This window comes from Drosophila persimilis, unplaced genomic scaffold (assembly GCF_003286085.1).
Source record: "Drosophila persimilis strain 14011-0111.01,24,50 unplaced genomic scaffold, DperRS2 tig00000124-arrow-pilon, whole genome shotgun sequence".
Lineage (NCBI taxonomy): Eukaryota > Metazoa > Arthropoda > Insecta > Diptera > Drosophilidae > Drosophila > Drosophila persimilis.
Genome location: NW_020825294.1, coordinates 9,821,389 through 9,838,228, shown reverse-complemented (window position 1 = coordinate 9,838,228; position 16,840 = coordinate 9,821,389). Strand labels below are relative to the sequence as shown.

The window sequence follows — 16,840 nt, the reverse complement described above, 5'->3', positions numbered from 1 at the left end:
TCCATCCAAGCAGCCCTGCCTGTTATCGACTGCGTCACGTCACTAGAATGAAAACTGATCAACAAACGACGCCGCGCTTGAATTTGAAACTTTTAGCATTTCCATTCTTTATTAATAATAATAGCTCAACGATTAATTAAAATATGAGCAACAAGAGCACGCCAGTGCGTCAGCGCATCCAGCAATTCCAAACCCGCGGTAGCGGGAGCATGGCCCAAAAATCGACGCCGGTGTCAGATGCCAGCGGTGGACTGCGAAGAAAAGTCTTAACAAAGACGCCACGACAGAGCAGCGAGGAGCAGCAGCTCCTGAACACGGCCTTCAGCAATTCCGTGAATTCCCCGCAGCATAAGCTAAGACCCACAGCCTTGAATGCCTGCTATACCCCGTCCTCTCTTTATAGACCCACGGCCGCAAGAATGAAAACTCCGAGTGGAAAATCCAGCTCGAGCAAACCGAAAGACAAAGACGCCATGATGATGGACTCCTTTCACAGTGCCTCCGAGGAGAGCAACATGATTGTGGCCGTTCGTGTGCGCCCCCTAAATGCCCAGGAATGTAATCGACAACAGGTCACGAATGTGGTGCAGGTCCATGGCAACAGCAACGAGCTCACCGTTCAGGCAGGCAGCAGTGCCGACGCTTCCGCCGGTGTGACCCACTTCTTCAGTTACGATCAAGTCTACTATTCCTGCGATCCGGAGAAGAAGAACTATGCCGGCCAGGCGAAAGTCTTTGAGGGCACAGCCGGTCCTCTAATAGAAACCGCCTTTGATGGCTACAATGCCTGCTTGTTTGCCTATGGCCAGACGGGCTCCGGCAAATCCTACAGCATGATGGGCATAGAGGCTTTGGATGATGCCGCCTTGGATGGCGGACCACCACATGACGAGGCTGGGATTATTCCCCGCTTCTGCCACGAGCTGTTCCGCAGAATAGAGGCCGTCAAGGCAGAACAGCAGCTCCAGGTGGAAGTGGAAGTCAGCTATTTCGAGATCTACAACGAAAAGATCCACGACCTGTTGAGTGTGCAACATGCGACGTCCTCTTCGGTTGACTCCACGCCTGTGCAACATCAGCGACCGGCTCTAAAAGTGCGAGAGCATCCCATTTTCGGACCCTATGTGGTGGATCTGAGTGCCCACTCGGTGGACTCTTATTCAGCGCTACGCAATTGGCTAGCGGTGGGCAATTCCCAGCGGGCCACCGCCTCCACGGCCATGAACGACAAGAGCTCGCGCTCTCACTCCATCTTCAACATTGTTCTGAACCTCACAGATCTCTCCACTGATGATGGCTTGACCTCGGATACGGATTCTGAGAGCACTGCCTCTCTAAGACAAACGCGCAGGAGTAAAATCAGTCTCGTTGATCTGGCTGGCAGCGAACGCATCAGTGTCTCGGGATCGAATGGCGAGAGGATACGCGAGGGCGTTAGCATCAACAAGAGCCTCCTGACACTGGGAAAAGTCATTGCCGCCCTGGCAGATGGACGCAAAGCGGGCGGCGGCAATGGACCCTCGACGCCCAGCACCTTTGTTCCGTATAGGGAGAGCGTTCTCACCTGGCTATTGAGGGTGAGTAGTATTGCCCAATGGGTGCACATTTTGATTGCTTAACTTGTTATCAATTAGGTTATCATTTTGGTCTACTTTTGACGCAAGGATGGGGGCCTTTATTGCCTTAAAGAAATGCCCACACGATTCCCTTCTTTTAGCTGACGATAGTTTCGATTTCATGTTGCCATCGCCTCTACAATAATTATCAACACTTTCGCTTTGATTAGCCAATAACTTAAGGGAGGGAATTGGGGGACATCCCACAATCACAGCGATTACCCGGAAAAGTAATCAGCGCTGAGACCGAGAGCGGGAGCGGGAGCGGGGTGTTGAGCTCCAACCCAGAAAACTTTCCAACAAACTGTATTTCCCCTACAAATATTTGCAGAAACTCAATCTGGTATCGCTCTACAAATATGATTTTGGATCTCGTGATGTATTTGCTCTCTGGAGAGAGGGCAAAGAGCTCTTTCTCTGGCTATTGTCTCTCTACAAATATTATCTCGTGATAGTCGTCTGTCGTTTTTCTTGTCTTTTTGCCACACGCGCTTTGGTACTTTGCTACAACTTTATAATGCCTGCTCTTTTCTGGGGATTACGTTTTTGTGACATTTTAATGTTTGTTTAGACAATTTAGTTGTCTGCTAATATCTTAAAAAAATAGAGAATTTTACTAGAGACTTCTATGGGAAGAGAGAAGAGGTTGAAGAGGGAACGATTAGATTGGCCTTAGAGCATGTTGATCTCAAAGATAATCCTAATATCTTTAGCATTCCATCACGGAATAATGGGAAACCCTTTAATCGTTTTTCAATCGTTTCCGATTGATTTTCTCTATTATAATGAGAATACATGCAGGATTCCATTTTCTCTTGATTAATCTTTATTTATTCGAAATACCTTTAAGATTCAATCGTTTTCGCTTGATTTTCTCTCAAAATCCGGTTAAGATTCAATCTTTCTTTTCTAGATCTATCTCCTAGCCCTCGTTCATTATTTTTCTTTACTTCCAATTCTCTTTTTATTATATTTCCAAATTTTATCATATAATTAAGACCCACTTTTCCATTTTTCAATATTTCTTTTTCCAATTCTTTATCAAAATTCAACAAAAAAGCCTTTTTATCGCGGCCTTTAAGTCGAATCGTATCAAAGACCTCCCCAACGACTGTGCTCCAATCAATTGTGTGATTGTGGGAGCTTCTTATCATATCTATTTAATCGTATACCTTGGCTTTTCTATTTGCTTATAGCATTTATGGCCTGATGCAAAAGAAGGGGGCACGTGTATTCCAGTAAAATTCTAGTATCCGACGGCAAACCAACAAAGAAATATAGAAGGTGTAGCTAAGGGTTTTTAATACCCTATAAAATGAGATGGGAACTTAGACTTAGAGAAAGAGTTATTTTAAATATTCCTCCTGTAATGCATAAGTTCTGATTAATGTCAGGGGAAATTGGTTAAAAGATTTTTTTATTTCCTTTTTTCTATGCCAAGACTGATAGTTCCTGAGATTCCTCGTGCGCTATTGAGGAACAAATTATTGAAGCTTCTCCCGATTCCCGATTAAAATTCCTAAGGGCTACCAACGTCTACCCTCTCTAAAAGTATCTTTTCTAGCTAAAGGATGAAATCCACGCAACTTTAAAGTTGAAGTCCGTAGAGCGCTTCTAAATGCCTTTGTGGCATATCAAGCATTTATTGCAACTATGTGTAAGCCTCATATAAGTTTTGTGATACAATGAGGTCATGTAATCTTTATTTAACTTAGAGGAGGGGCTGCTATAAGCATTTGTAAAATAGTCATCGGACTAGAAGAGTTTCTTTGAGAGGTTTTATTTCTTTTCTGTTGGATTTTATATAGATTTATCTTTCGAATTTGGTAATATATAGAATAGCAATTGCTTTGAGCTCTAAGTTCTGTAATTTTTTAAAGATTTATCTTTCAATTTGCCAGTAGATGTAATTTATTATTAAATTGAACGCATGTAAAGTTTTAGTGTATAACTTAGTAACTACAGATCTATCATTAGTTTCGTTATTAATATTAAAATATTTTATAGCATATAATCCATACTATACTATTAGTATTCCATGTTCTACAGTATATATTCGACCTTTCTTAACAATTTCGATAGCCAAGTAGCTACCAGATAGGGACAGAAGGTGCCTCCGCACTTAACCTTCCAAGAATAGCACTCTATCTGTCAGAGCTTTACACAAGACCATTCCTAACAGCAAGATGTCGCAACTATCACTTAATATACGACGTATTTAATAATCAATTCCCGTGGTTCCATGAGTAATTACAATGTTTTATAATATTTTGTAGTGAAAGACACTTGATTGAAGGAATCACAAGACAAGAACTTGTCGAAGCCAGTTCCAAGAAGTGTTATTGTACCCTAGAGTCGCCACCGATCCCCAAGGAACGTTACAGTAGTAGAGTACTCTTTCTGGAGAGGCACTCCCTCACATGTTTTGGCTTTAAATCGGCGCCCGCAGCCACTTCAATGGGGAGGGAGCCCTTGGGCAGTGGCTCTCTCGATTGTTTAATCCCCGTGTTGTGCAATCCCCTCGAGGCGCAGGTCGAGCGGCCTTCCGCGTTGTCCCTCCACGATTAGACTTATTTTTGTCTATCCATTCCACATCCACATCACTCCAGACGCAATATCTTTTGAGTACGTTTCCTATCTTTTCGTTTCAGTTAAAAATACTTTGTAGATAAGTGTGTGGGAATCTTTTGTTTTTATTTGTTGCTGTTCGGGTCGTACTAAAATAATATAACACTTGATAAGTTATCGCGTCTTCGGAGTTGGGACAACAATAATTTCAGTTGTTGCTGCTGCTGCTGTCGCCTCTTGCCACATTTACAGGCCGTTGGCTCGCACATGAAAGTGCCTTTCATGCCCAATCTCTTGCCATCCTTATGGGCTGCAATAACAATTTGTACAACATTTATATGAGTGTGAATAATTTATTAAGATAGGGTTGATATGGGGGTGGGACAGCACTTGGAAAAAATGATTAATCAGCCTGCAAAAGGCGTAAAAAGTGTAGCAACATATAAAAAAGGGTACCTATGATAGGCTTGAAGGTCGTTTGTGTGTAGGGTAGGGTAGATTTATAATGAGGTCGTTCACTTATAGAAGAAAGCTAATGCCGGGGAATATCAAGACGAAACTTGTTTCGCGCCTATACTACGCACAAACATAGACCAACTCCCAACCCACCGACCGTTGGGCGTTTCTGCATGACGCGCAACACATGGAAAATTTTGGATTGAGGCGCTTGAATGTATTATCTTTAGAAACCAACAAGATTTTCGTACAATTACTTGGTTTTTTCACTGAAGTTTCTTATGGAAAAGATTCTATTGTAATGTTTTCGACTTCTATATAATATATAAACCCACATTAAGGGTCTCATCAAAATTAAATTGTTATTTTTTGCTACTGTTGTAGAATTTGCTCTAAAAAACAAAAAACATACTTAAAAATCACTACCTTTTCGGATTTACAGACCTCTGCTAAAAATCTATAGAACCTTCTCCTTGAAAAGAGTAAAAAATGCTGGCGATAACACTTTTGAATATGAGATCATTCCGGCAGGCATTGCTTAAGGTCAAGAATTCATGATTATATTATGAATCAATTAACAAGTAAATAAAACTGTAAACAAAGTGGAGTATTACAAGACAAGGCGCACGTATACGCTGTGAGAAATCTACGAGCTGTGGCACCTGTGGAAAACGTAATACAAACCTGTGAGCAAGCCCCAATTTAGTAAATGAAATGCTTAACAAATCTCCGAGTGGTTTAGACAGGTTTTAGTTGGAAACTCGTTTATAAATGGGAAAGTATCGTATCTTTATATCACATGGTTGTACGAGTATACCAAAGAAATTGTAGTTCAGGTAATTGTTGATAGATACATATGGATATGAGCCAGGTAGGATGGGTATTCATAAGTTAATACGGTTTTCTGAACGGCCTAAATGACTTTTCAATGATCTTTTCCTTGAGTTTAGGTGAATTTCCCCGAAATTAACACGATTTCAGGTATAGATACGTACTGTTTCCGGGAATTATAGGTATTTCCCTAATTAAACAGCCATTAAAAATTAGAATAATACGATTCTCCGACATTTAAACACTCGACAAATCGAAATTTAATGAGGTTAAGTGATTATGGGTATTATTTTGAAAGTAATTGGGTTCTAAAAATGATGTATGATTTTCCAAATAGGGCTTAAAAACATAAATTAAACATTAGAGCCCCCTTTTTATCGAAATATTTAAGTTTTTGTTGTTTTATCCACGTTTAAGTATTCATTGTCCCTTATTTACCTTTAGAACTGCCTTCTGAAGGATTTTTCAGTTTTTTCAGCAAACGTTTCAACATTTTGTTAGTTTATTTGTATAGAAAACAATTGAGAGGAATATTTTCTGCTAGATTTACACACTTTCCCATACAAGATGTATTTAATTTAAATAATTTGAAGGCCTATCCTTCTGTACTATGCGGTATTTTTGTGTGTGCAGACTTATGGAAATTCATTAGAAATGTTTTCGCTAATTTGTTTTAACCTTCACATCACTGAATCAACTTTGGAACTGTACTGAGTGAACCCCAAGTTAGAATTCTTAATAAGTAAATTCGAAAAGCGAACTTTCGCTTTGGTTTCGAGTGCAAAAGAAAACCCTAGAAAACCGCAATGCATATGCAGGGAACGATTCCACAATTCCCAGGCCACAAAAACTGGTATTATCAGGGGATGTGGGCCTCCATTCCAGAAATATCTACAGAAACCCATGGCGAATGGAAAGGAATACAAATTTTCATAATCTTTTCTTGAAGCGTGCCACCTGGCGACTACTACGTCACTTTTGTAGTATTTTTCAAAATTAGCAACACACTCGTGGCTCTACGTTTTTTCAAATAAGCCACGTTGAATGCTCCACAAATGAGTGCTAATTGGCCGACTGGCGCGACAATACACCACAAAAAGCAATAATATCACTGCCTGAAAAGCTTTTTGGTTTTAAGCACCAGAAAGTTATGGACTAATTTGTGTTGTTAATTGAACAAAAACAAAAAACAAAACTCATAAATCGGGAGGCGGTTCGTCTGGCGCTTGTTAAGTCATCAAAACTTTGGCTAATATAAATGAGAGGCATTGGGTTTCACAAATAGGTACTGCTCTAAAAAGAAAGTCAAATAAAGAGGTTAGAGTATTTTGCAGGAATTTTTAGGTAAGAATTATGAAAATATGGGAGTTTACTTGATTGAAACCGGATCAATAATAGCATTGCAGTATTTCTAACGAATTTTATCCTTGACAGTAGTTCCTAAGAATTTATCATGAACATTTTCACAGTTTACTACGAAAAGAACTACTAATCTGCTAAAGTATCCACAGGCTATTGAAGTATTTTTTGGGACATGGTTTCCTTTAATTTTATGAGAACTATAAATATTATTTTCCTCATTCTCCGCAATCCCATTCTAGATATTCCTTGTTCTTATCTTTTCCTATGTGCAGTATTGCCGTTTTTGAAGGTTTATATTTTTCGATATACATGAAAATACATATGTACCTCTACAATAAATCCGACATAAAAATTCTACGACTAAATCACGTTTGCATTACATAATAGAACGTGTTGTTTCGTTTTCGTTTCGGTTCCAGTTTCCGCGCACAAAAAGAATAATTGTAATAAGAGAGCTCTTGCTTATAATAATAATTATATATACTCATCCATTCCCCTTGCTTTTTATTTAGTTTCATTCTCCCTCCTTTCTGGAAAAACTAGTTAACATTGAATTTAAAATGAATCAAATTCATTGTATAAACAAATTGCATTTATGGCTTCCCGCCTGCCTGCCTGCCATGTGTTGTTTTTCTCAATGCTTAACCGCTCTACCCGTAAATGATATTCCTACTCCCCGTGCATGTACAGTACATACCAACATATATACTACTTACACTCGTATTCCTATAGCGTGCTGTTGTGGTATTCATTAATTTGATCACCCGGTCGGGGCCTTAGTAGAAAGAGCAATTTCAATATGCAAGCAATTTTTGTGTTGTGTTTGTACTTGGAGTGCGGCTAGCTCTGAGCTCATCTGTTCTGTTGCTCTAATTCAATTGAAACCAATTGAGTCGGGATTTAACATAATTGAGGTTATATTTGGGGCGGATTTTGCAGGAAACCATTCATTCTACAAACACTCTCAGGCATTTTCAAGTTCCAGGTCAAGTCAAGGATATCTTTTTATTGGGGTCACATTACTGTCTCAGGGTTGGATACTCGCATTTACGAGTATATACCTGACCTTAGCCATAATATAAATTCTTGATTTTCTATTTAACTTTTTATTGCATCTGAGGGTTCGTTTGGTGCGGCATTCGTCTCCAAAATATTAGCCACAATTAGCAAACTGGTGCGAGACGGAAAGATTTCCGTAAAGATTTGTTTAAACAATTAGGGGAAAGGTTTTTTTGAGGAAAAACTAAACCAGTTTAGATGGGAACCTACCTCAATGTAATAGGCGACATTTGGGAACTAAAAACCATTTGGAGAATCATGTTGAAAGTGGTGAATAATTTCTGAAAAAGTTCTATGATGTTTTCATTAGAATCAAAGTCGGTCTTTCACCTTATAAACGGTATAATTTGTTTACGGTATACACCCAGTTTCAGAAGAATCACAAATCGAGACTATTGAGAAGTAAACCTTATAAACTGGTTCGATCCAGAGCGTCCTTGTCTTATTGCCATACGGTAGACACAGTACTCCCCATAAATTCCATAAAATATAACCAACAACCACTTCTATATTTTATATAATTTTTGTATGTTTTTTATTGTTTAAATATAGTATATCTTTTAAATTAAACATTAATATATAATATATATGATATATAACATTTTTTGTAAATTGAAAATTTTCTCACCCGCAAGCAAATTCTTCAAAAATCAATAATTACTCTTAAACCGACTAATGCAAATGTTTAATGGTTTTTTTGCTGTTTTTTGTATCTTTCCGTCTTTTTTTTTGCACAGTGTTTGGGGTCTGAACTCGAAGTAACATATATTATATTTTATTTTGAAGCTTATTTTTCGGTACTTGTAATAACAGAAAAGCATTGTTTAACTTGGTATAAACTTTTTGAAACATTTTCAACACTAATATATAATATATTTTGACCCAAAAACTGTGCAATGATCAGTTTGGTTTGATTTTTTTACAATAAATACATAGGAATGTCTAATATAGACAAGGATATAATAAAAAGTCGGGGGTCCAAAGCATATATACTCGTATAAATGGCGCCAATGAAGCATTTCTTCTTCTTCCGATTTTTTGTTTGTTGGATTTCTAAATATATAGCTATACGCGTAGGTTATTCCTGTAACTGATCCAATTGGGGAAAATATAGCAAAAACTAAAGACAAACATTATCTGTTGCTTAAACATTTTCTACTTCAGTCTCGTGTACGCAAAATAGAAAATTATTTTTCTGGTTTTCTGGTAACATCTTTTTTGCTTCCCTTGTTATGTAATGTGTATTGTATTTTTTTCACACGTTTTTTTTCTCGTTTTGCATAAGGTCAAAGCGGAGGGGCCAGGCAGGTTCTTGGTTGTTTTTCCTTGTTTTTTTTTAGTTTTGTAAAAAAAATGTTATATAAGAAAAAGAGTATGGGGACATAATAATAAGAGTAAACGGTCTTGTAAATTGGTATCAAGTTTTTTCGGGCTTGTTTTCATTTGTAAATGGTAGTGTATTTGTGTGTGTCGGTCATCGTCACTAGACGCGGAAATGCTGGAGTGCCACTGTGGGAAGGGTACAGTTGCATTTTGATTATTATAGTTGTCTCGCTTGCTCGCTCGTCGCTTGCCCAGCCGCCATTTCTTTTGTGTTTGCTTTTGCTTTTCCTTTTTACAGTTAAATATGGCATTGCGTATTGCAGTTGTTGTATTTGTTTGGCTTTTTCTGTCGTTTCTGTCTGTACTGTGTAGTTGTCTCGCTCGCTCTCTCCCTCCCTTTGTGTCTCTCACACCTTGCAGCTCTGCTGCGTGGGCAGGACTGACGCCAGCGTTGGGGTCTGCTGCTGCTGGTGTACCCCCTCATCCTCGTGCTCGTGCATCTCCTCCTCGTCCTCACAGATGCTGTCATTGTGCTTTCTCTGCTGCCGCTTACGCATGTAATTGATGAGTGGCCGCTTCTTGTGCTCCTTGCAGAAGGGACAGTCCTTGCGCAGCTGTTTCTCTGATTTAGTTTGCTTGAATTTCTCTGTAAGTAAGAGAGTGGGTAAACCATGGGTTAATTAACAAATAATAGACAGAAGTTAATGAGGGCAGGGGAACTATCTGGAAAACTTTCTTAAGGAATGCCTCACCTTACATAACTACACCTTGGGCAAGGCCAGCAAGTGGACTTTCTGTCACGCACTCCCACACTCTCTCTCTCTCTCTCTTTCGCTCTCTGCCCTCTCTTCTATTTTTTTTTTCTCTCCCCTTACCACTTTGTGGCCTACGTGCCACCGACCCTCGTGCCCTTTTGGGCCGACAGCTGATTGCCGACGTGACGTAGATGGTGTAGCCAAAGCAGCGCTGTTTCAATCAGTGTTGCCACTTTAGCTTATTTTGGCTAAAAATAATTTAGTACAAAACAATTTCTGTTTCGTACTCCTTCTTTTATAAGGCAAAAATTGCTGCGGTTTGTTTGTACATTGCTTAGTTACAAATTTGAACAAAGTATATCAATAAAATTTAAGTATCCATTATTCTGATGGTTAGCTTATTTTTAAGCTATTTTTTCTTTAATTTTTAGGTTTTTCTAGTTTTTTTTTTTTAATCTAGCCTATGGTGACTCTAAAAAACTGGCAGCACTGGTTTCAATCTCAAAATGACAGATGACCCTGTGACACACACTCACACACACACACACAAAGAGTTTTGATTGCTCAATTGAGCTTGTGTCAGAACTAAATGGTTCCCATTGATTAAAGCAAAGCCGTACGGATATGCTATTTATAAACCACCAACCATATCTGATAAGCGACCTTGCCCATGTTCTATCAGGAATTGTCGGCCTCTGAGGTAATCTGTACCCTGGATGTTGTGGCAATTGGCATAATTAGTCATATGATGATTGTACAGACAACAATAACAGCAGCCAGCACTCCTTCCTCCCTTCTCGCACACCTGAGATCCATTATTGCGCCTCAGTTTTTCACACAAATACAACCAAAGTTTTTTCTTTGCCTTTTTTGTCTTTATATCCAAAACGCAGCGACCACCTGCTTAACTTTTTTTTGTGAGTCAGTCCAGTCCAAGAGAGGTACAGTCTCGTGTTGTCTATCTTTTTAATTAGCATTCTTTGTATAAGCAGAAGCGGATATACACGGAATGGACTTCAGTGACCTCCATATGAAGTGATTGGCCATACGGCGAGTTGAAACACCTTTTAAGAGTCGCATATGCAGGCGTACGTATCTATTGTTACGATATCTAACTACGTTTCAATTTTGCCATGCCGGAAATCTTTGGCACCTGTCTACGTGAGATTTTTATGGGCAAAGTTGGGCAATGTAACAACTGGATTCGCCAATATCTTTCTGCACGTGATTTTTATAGCACTTTTGCCGAATTGCTCAAATCATAATTCCCCCTTCTTTAAGGGTTAAAAAAGAGCGGCCTCATGGGAAGGGCGGAAGCACTGATAAGCGAATCTTCTCAATGGATACCCTCTGTTATGCGAAAAATTTTAAGGCGTGTTCCCCCATACATACACACACACACTCATAGTGAACTCCCACGGACAACGAATACATGGACATCAAATCAGGCTGTCTATTTTTAAATTCTCACAAAAACAACCACAATACACGCAATAAAATGGGGGGCTGGTTTTCTTATTTTTGTTGGTGCTTTTAAACATGTTTTTGTTGTTTTGCTCTCTCTCTCTGCTGTGCAGCGGTGGCGACGAAAAGCTCTGAACGATAATTACCTTGGACGCGACTGTAGGAATCCTTGACGGCACATGAGGATGCTGCGCTGGACGACTCCAGTGTGCCATACGGGAACTGCTCGTAGTCGCGGTAATAGCCGCTGCGCATGGACCCGCCATACGACATGGTCGAGTCGCTGACACAAAAGCCCCAAACATCCATAATGGAAAGGTGTCTAAAAGGTTTTCCTTGAGCCTTCTAAGGGGGGGTTGTAGTCGTAGTCTCCGTCTATCTCTTTTCCGCTATTGGCGCGCGTTGTGCGAGGTCGTTTCACTGTGTCTCTCTCTGTCTCTTTTGAGGTTCTCTTGCGAGCAATGAACTCTGTTTGAATCACTTTGTTTTTGCAGGGTCTTTGTTAAATACGCGTATTTATGCACTTTTTTGTTTGCTTGTGTTTGTCCGTGTCGAATACCCCGTCAAGGTATGAGCCAGTTTTTTACATTTGCATTGAACTTAATGCAGTTCCTTCGAAATTTCATCGGATTTCGATGTTTTCTTGTGGAAGTCTCGGCTGAAACTGAGAGCCGAATGCCAGAATTACTGCATTTTTGTAGCGGTTCGGGCTCGTGGCTTGTTTTGCCGACGACTTCGTTTCTCGCTTTTGCGTGCGTAGAGTGTGCATACCCTTTCAAGATCGAGTGCTATAAAATTTGTGAGCTGTTTGATGTGTTCATATATTATTATTCAAAAAGCCCACCGACAGCATATATAGTGGCGGACACGTATGCTCCATGGTTCAGCTCCTGTGCTTCTCGCTAAATTAAAGACGTGCAGGAACATAATTGTTTATTTTTCTCTCTCAATAAATTAAAAAATCAATGAAAAAAAAAATATCACGAGGATTGATGAACATGTATCCATACCTGCTCGCCTCTGTATTTCTCTCCCTACTCTTCCCATAAGGTGTTTGCGTTCAGAAGAGCAGTATTGCACCTAAAAAATAAAACGAAATTACAATAAGTTGGTATCAATTGTCTGGTTTATTCAACCTAAAGGGTATATAGACTTTGGCGAGCCAAAGTTAATGGACCTACTGGTGTTGTTTGTCTCGTATATGTATGCCTGCATGTGTGTGTTGTGTTTTCGCGTCTCGTGCTTTGTTGAAGCTTCGCTGTTTTTTGTCCCGCTCTCTCTGCCAGCTTGCATGTGTAGTCTCCCCCAAATATACTACATGTGTGTAGTGCTGCCTCTCGCCATTAAGTACAGGCGCGCTCATGAGATACCGTGGTGCACAACGTTTGTTTCGGCTTGAAACCAATTTCCATATGATTCACAGTGTTTTAGTTTAAAAAATCTTTAATACATGTTAATTGTCTTAGGGCATGAAAAATATCGTTAATGTTGGAAGTTTTTCTTATTAGCAAGGAATTGCTAATGCCACAAAAGCTGACGACAAATTTAAGTCATGAGATGAGTCTCAAACGGCTGTTAAGCCGGTGTATTGAATACACCTCTTTTAGGTTTGCTAATAACCGTCTAGACTGTATGCCTGCCATGCGCTTTGGAAAGCCTTATATTCGGAAGAAATTCGGTTGTCAAGCGGTACTTTTTAACATTTGTGCTGTCTCGCCGGTTGTATTTTGTATTTCATCAAATGGGGACAATTGATGAGTAAAAATCATTCAAAAGGCAAATCAATCTCGTTTTTAATTATTTTTATTAATTAACATCTAATTCTTTGGCCGTCGGGAGCCTTCAAAAAATAATCTGTATGTTGCATTTTTCAGTCGGTGAACATTTTTTGTAAATTTGCTCAAATTTTAGTGTTAATAAGTACCTACGTCACTTTAGCCGGTTTCAATTAAGGTGTTTGTTGTTTTTCGTTATAATACGTACCTGTATTAGCAAGTTTTTGTGGTTTCAGACTTTGGTACCCACGAAATCTGGCCAGTATCTGGGGATCGTGATACGTTCCTAAAGGTGGGCGTATACGGGAGGGCTATATTTAGTCAAACAATTTAATTATATGGTACGCTTTGGTACGTGGATGACTAACTGCGGTTTCGAAATATTCATTGATTGAATTTCCGCTGAACGGCGGGTGTTTCATGGTCCAGCCTCTGAAAGGTCTTGAATTGATGAGAGAACTATACCGCAAGATATCGTCAATATTCCGTAAACATATTAATGTAGTGGACCCACTGTTCGTTCTCAATTAGCTACTCCTACGCTCGCTGCTGCGCAGCAGTTTTTGTAAACAAGCTTTTTCTCAAGGTATACAATATAGAGAGGTATGGCAATGCCGCTTTTCGGTCCACCTGCACTCTCTCTAGCTCTCTCTTTGTGTCCAGCTGCGAGAATATGCACGTGCATGTATCAGACTGCCTTACCTGTTGTCTGAAATACCTTTGCCGTTTGTTCTGCTCTCTCTCTGTCTATTGCTCTCACTATGTCTCTGCTCGGTGCTGACCTGCTTAATCAAACAAGTGTCTTTTACACATCCCACACACGCACACGCACACAGCCAAATATACGTACTTACATACACATATCGCCTTACCGAACTATGCAAACATATGTATGGACATATGCATGTGTGTATATTTAGTTGGCACAATAACTAAACTAGGGCTATCTCTTTCTGTTCATTGCACTTACTGATAACGGTTCAACGTTAATGATCATTAGGTTGGCTGTCTTTGCCAACGGTAGTTTAAGGTTTGTTCGAATGCCGCAAACTGTCCGAAGCCTTATCATTGACAGTCATTATCTTTTCTTTATTATGCGCATACATATACATTAGCATGTACATATACATATATGTATATGTATGTATGTTTGTATACATAAGTGTGCACTCGAAGGTTTGTTTGTGTCTATTTTTCATTACTTAAGATTTCCAAGCATCTGCTGGAGGGTCATCGGGAGGGGGCTTAATGTTTACATTATAGTACCCTGTACCCGTAGAGGGGAACTCAAGGGTATATTAACCCTGGAATGCCATCATTATATGGATGTAAAGAGAAGTAGAAACGACAAAAGATGATCTCATATCAAGTGTATGCACATGTAATCAAATCTAGATTCTAGACTGTCTAATGAAAGGGTATCAGGAGCTTGAGCTTCGATTCTTTTCTGGTTCAACCTTAATTGTCTTTGTTATTCCGCCCGTTGAGTTTTTGATAAGAAAAGAAAAAAGCCATAAATCTATGGATAGGGGGTTTTTTCAAGCCCGACTTTTCTTATCAAATTTAACTCAAATTTGAAATTTACGTCAATCAATCGATTTTTTCATATCAAAATGACAGGCACTAAAATATTCATTGATTTCACGTTCCAGGAAAATCTTGGCGGCAATTCAAAGACCGTTATGCTGGCCACCATCTCACCCGCCAGCATCCATGCGGACGAGACATTGGCCACCTTGCGCTACGCTTGCAAGGCGCGCTCCATCGTGAACCGCGTGAAGGTCAACGAGTCCCCACACGACAAGATCATCAGGGATCTGAGAGCAGAAGTGGATCGCCTGAAGTCCCTGAGGAACGAATATGAACGGCAGCGACGCATCTCGGGGAACAAAAACAACCCATCGCCACGGAAGATCATCATAGAGACCTCTGTGGATGACTCGGAGGTGGAGGGACTGCGCCAGCAGTTGGCCGAACGCGAAAGGGAGCTGATTCGAGCCCAGAAATCCTGGATGGAGAAGCTGCGCGATGCCGAGGATCAACGCAAGTCCGAGCTGCGTTTGCTCAGACGCAAAGGCCTGGCTCTGGAGCTGACTGCCGACCAGAAGCAGGCGTGCCTGGTCAATCTCACAGCAGATCCCATACTAAGTGGAACGCTGTTCTATCTGTTGCCCCCTGGTCTGGTACGCATTGGACGCGGGCGTCTACCGGGATCAGCCAACTTACAGCCGGATATCGTTTTGGATGGCCCTCTGGTGGCGCTCCAGCATTGTATCATCGAGCACGAACGCAGTGGCAAACTATATGTCATTCCAGGCAGCGAGGACTTTGAGACCTATGTGAATGGCGAGCTGGTGGCGGAGAGACGACAGCTGTTCCATGGCGATCGTTTGGTGATCGGTGGCTCCCACTACTTCCGCATATCCAATCCTTTTTGCACGCACAGAGCCAAGACCGATCAGTTGGTTGACTATCAGTTGGCCCACCAGGAGATCCTGCAGAAGCAGGAACAGCAGCTTCGCTCCGAACTGGAGGCCGAGAAGTTGGCTGCCTTGACGCGCATCGAGCAGGAGCGTGCCCAGCATGCCAGGGACTATGAGGAGCGGTTGCAGTGCCTCGAGTTGGAGCAGTTCAAGTACCAGTGCAACAGCGAGATGCTGGAGACGGAACGTCAGGTTTTGGCCCAGGCCCAAAAGGAACAGCAAACGCCTCTGAAAGAGGAGGTGGGTGTGTCCACGCCAGCCCAGAAGTCCAACCTGCTGGAGGACATACAACGCATAATGCTGAATCCGAGCGAGGAAAGCCTGCACAAGACCCAACTGATGGTGAAGGAAGCCACCCAACGCTGTCGCCAGCTGGGACTGCAATTGGAATTCCGGCAAACCCAAGCTCCAGATGAATTCGGCCTTCTGCGAACGGTGATACTGATTCTGGACAAGCAGCGTGGTTTCAAAGCCGAGTGGCCCATTGCCCGACTGGGCGTCTGGCTCGATTTGCTGAGAGATAATCCTGATCAGACGCTGAATGCCCACACAATCTTTCAGAGCGTCGAGGTGAACTGGGAGCCATTAGATGCAGATCTAAACGAGACGCTAAGCGACAACCACAATTCTAGTCGAATTTCCTTGAATCTGAGTGCCATGCTCAAGCAGCCATTGAAGAGGCTTCTCAATGTGTCCACAAGTAGCAACACACCACGTCAGACATCTACACCTTCGGGCAAAACCCCAGTTAGTCCCTCGCCAGGGAGCAAATTAGTTCAATACACCAAGCGCTTGCTAACCTACGACCCCGAGGAGACCACAGAGGGCAGCCAATTCCAGATGCTCGTCCACCAGGAGCTCCAGATGTTGCAGGGATCGACCCAGCGGCTGAAGCGTTACTGCGAGAACGCTCTACTCGAGCGGGAGAATCAACAGGACAACGGAGTACTGGCCATCAGCTTACAGGAGGCTCTGACACGCCTAGACAGTGTGCTCCACGGCATGCGGAGCTCGCTGGCACAGTCAGAGGCTGCAGCCGGTGCCAGCTCACCGACGAAGACACAGAAAGCAGTGCGCTTTCTTATCGATTGACTTGACGTTTAGTTTACGCCTTGAACTAGATTTTACGTTGCAATGTGCTTGTTTGT

At 41.3% G+C, this 16,840-nt stretch overlaps 2 protein-coding genes across 4 annotated transcripts; one reads left to right on the top strand and one right to left on the bottom strand.

Annotated features, from left to right (window-relative positions):
• Positions 1-113: 113 nt before the first annotated feature.
• LOC6596536 (kinesin-like protein KIF14) lies at positions 114-16,829 on the top strand. The gene is made up of 2 exons (XM_002021697.2): positions 114-1,577; positions 14,862-16,829. The coding sequence occupies exons 1-2, from the start codon at positions 144-146 to the stop codon at positions 16,782-16,784; spliced, it is 3,357 nt and encodes a 1,118-aa protein (XP_002021733.2). The 5' UTR covers positions 114-143; the 3' UTR covers positions 16,785-16,829.
• LOC6596537 lies at positions 4,286-12,078 on the bottom strand. 3 transcript variants are annotated; one of them, XM_026987968.1, is made up of 2 exons: positions 11,581-12,078; positions 4,286-4,494 (listed from the first exon to the last, which is right to left on the bottom strand). In XM_026987968.1, exons 1-2 carry the CDS (start codon positions 11,741-11,743, stop codon positions 4,334-4,336), a joined length of 324 nt encoding a protein of 107 aa, XP_026843769.1. In that variant the 5' UTR covers positions 11,744-12,078; the 3' UTR covers positions 4,286-4,333. The 3 variants fall into 3 exon arrangements, with proteins under 3 accessions (XP_026843769.1, XP_026843768.1, XP_002021734.1); XM_026987967.1 differs by lacking the exon at positions 11,581-12,078 and adding an exon at positions 5,910-6,131; XM_002021698.2 differs by lacking the exon at positions 4,286-4,494 and adding an exon at positions 8,744-9,861 and having other exon boundaries at positions 11,581-12,074.
• Positions 16,830-16,840: the final 11 nt, after the last annotated feature.

Coding starts and splice junctions, on each gene's coding strand:
- LOC6596536 (XM_002021697.2), top strand. CDS start 144: ATGAGCAACAAGAGCACGCCAGTGCGTCAGCGCATCCAGCAATTCCAA. Junction 1,578..14,861: donor TTCTCACCTGGCTATTGAGG/GTGAGTAGTATT, acceptor TTCACGTTCCAG/GAAAATCTTGGCGGCAATTC.
- LOC6596537 (XM_002021698.2), bottom strand. CDS start 11,743: ATGGATGTTTGGGGCTTTTGTGTCAGCGACTCGACCATGTCGTATGGC. Junction 9,862..11,580: donor TTCCTACAGTCGCGTCCAAG/GTAATTATCGTT, acceptor TCTTACTTACAG/AGAAATTCAAGCAAACTAAA.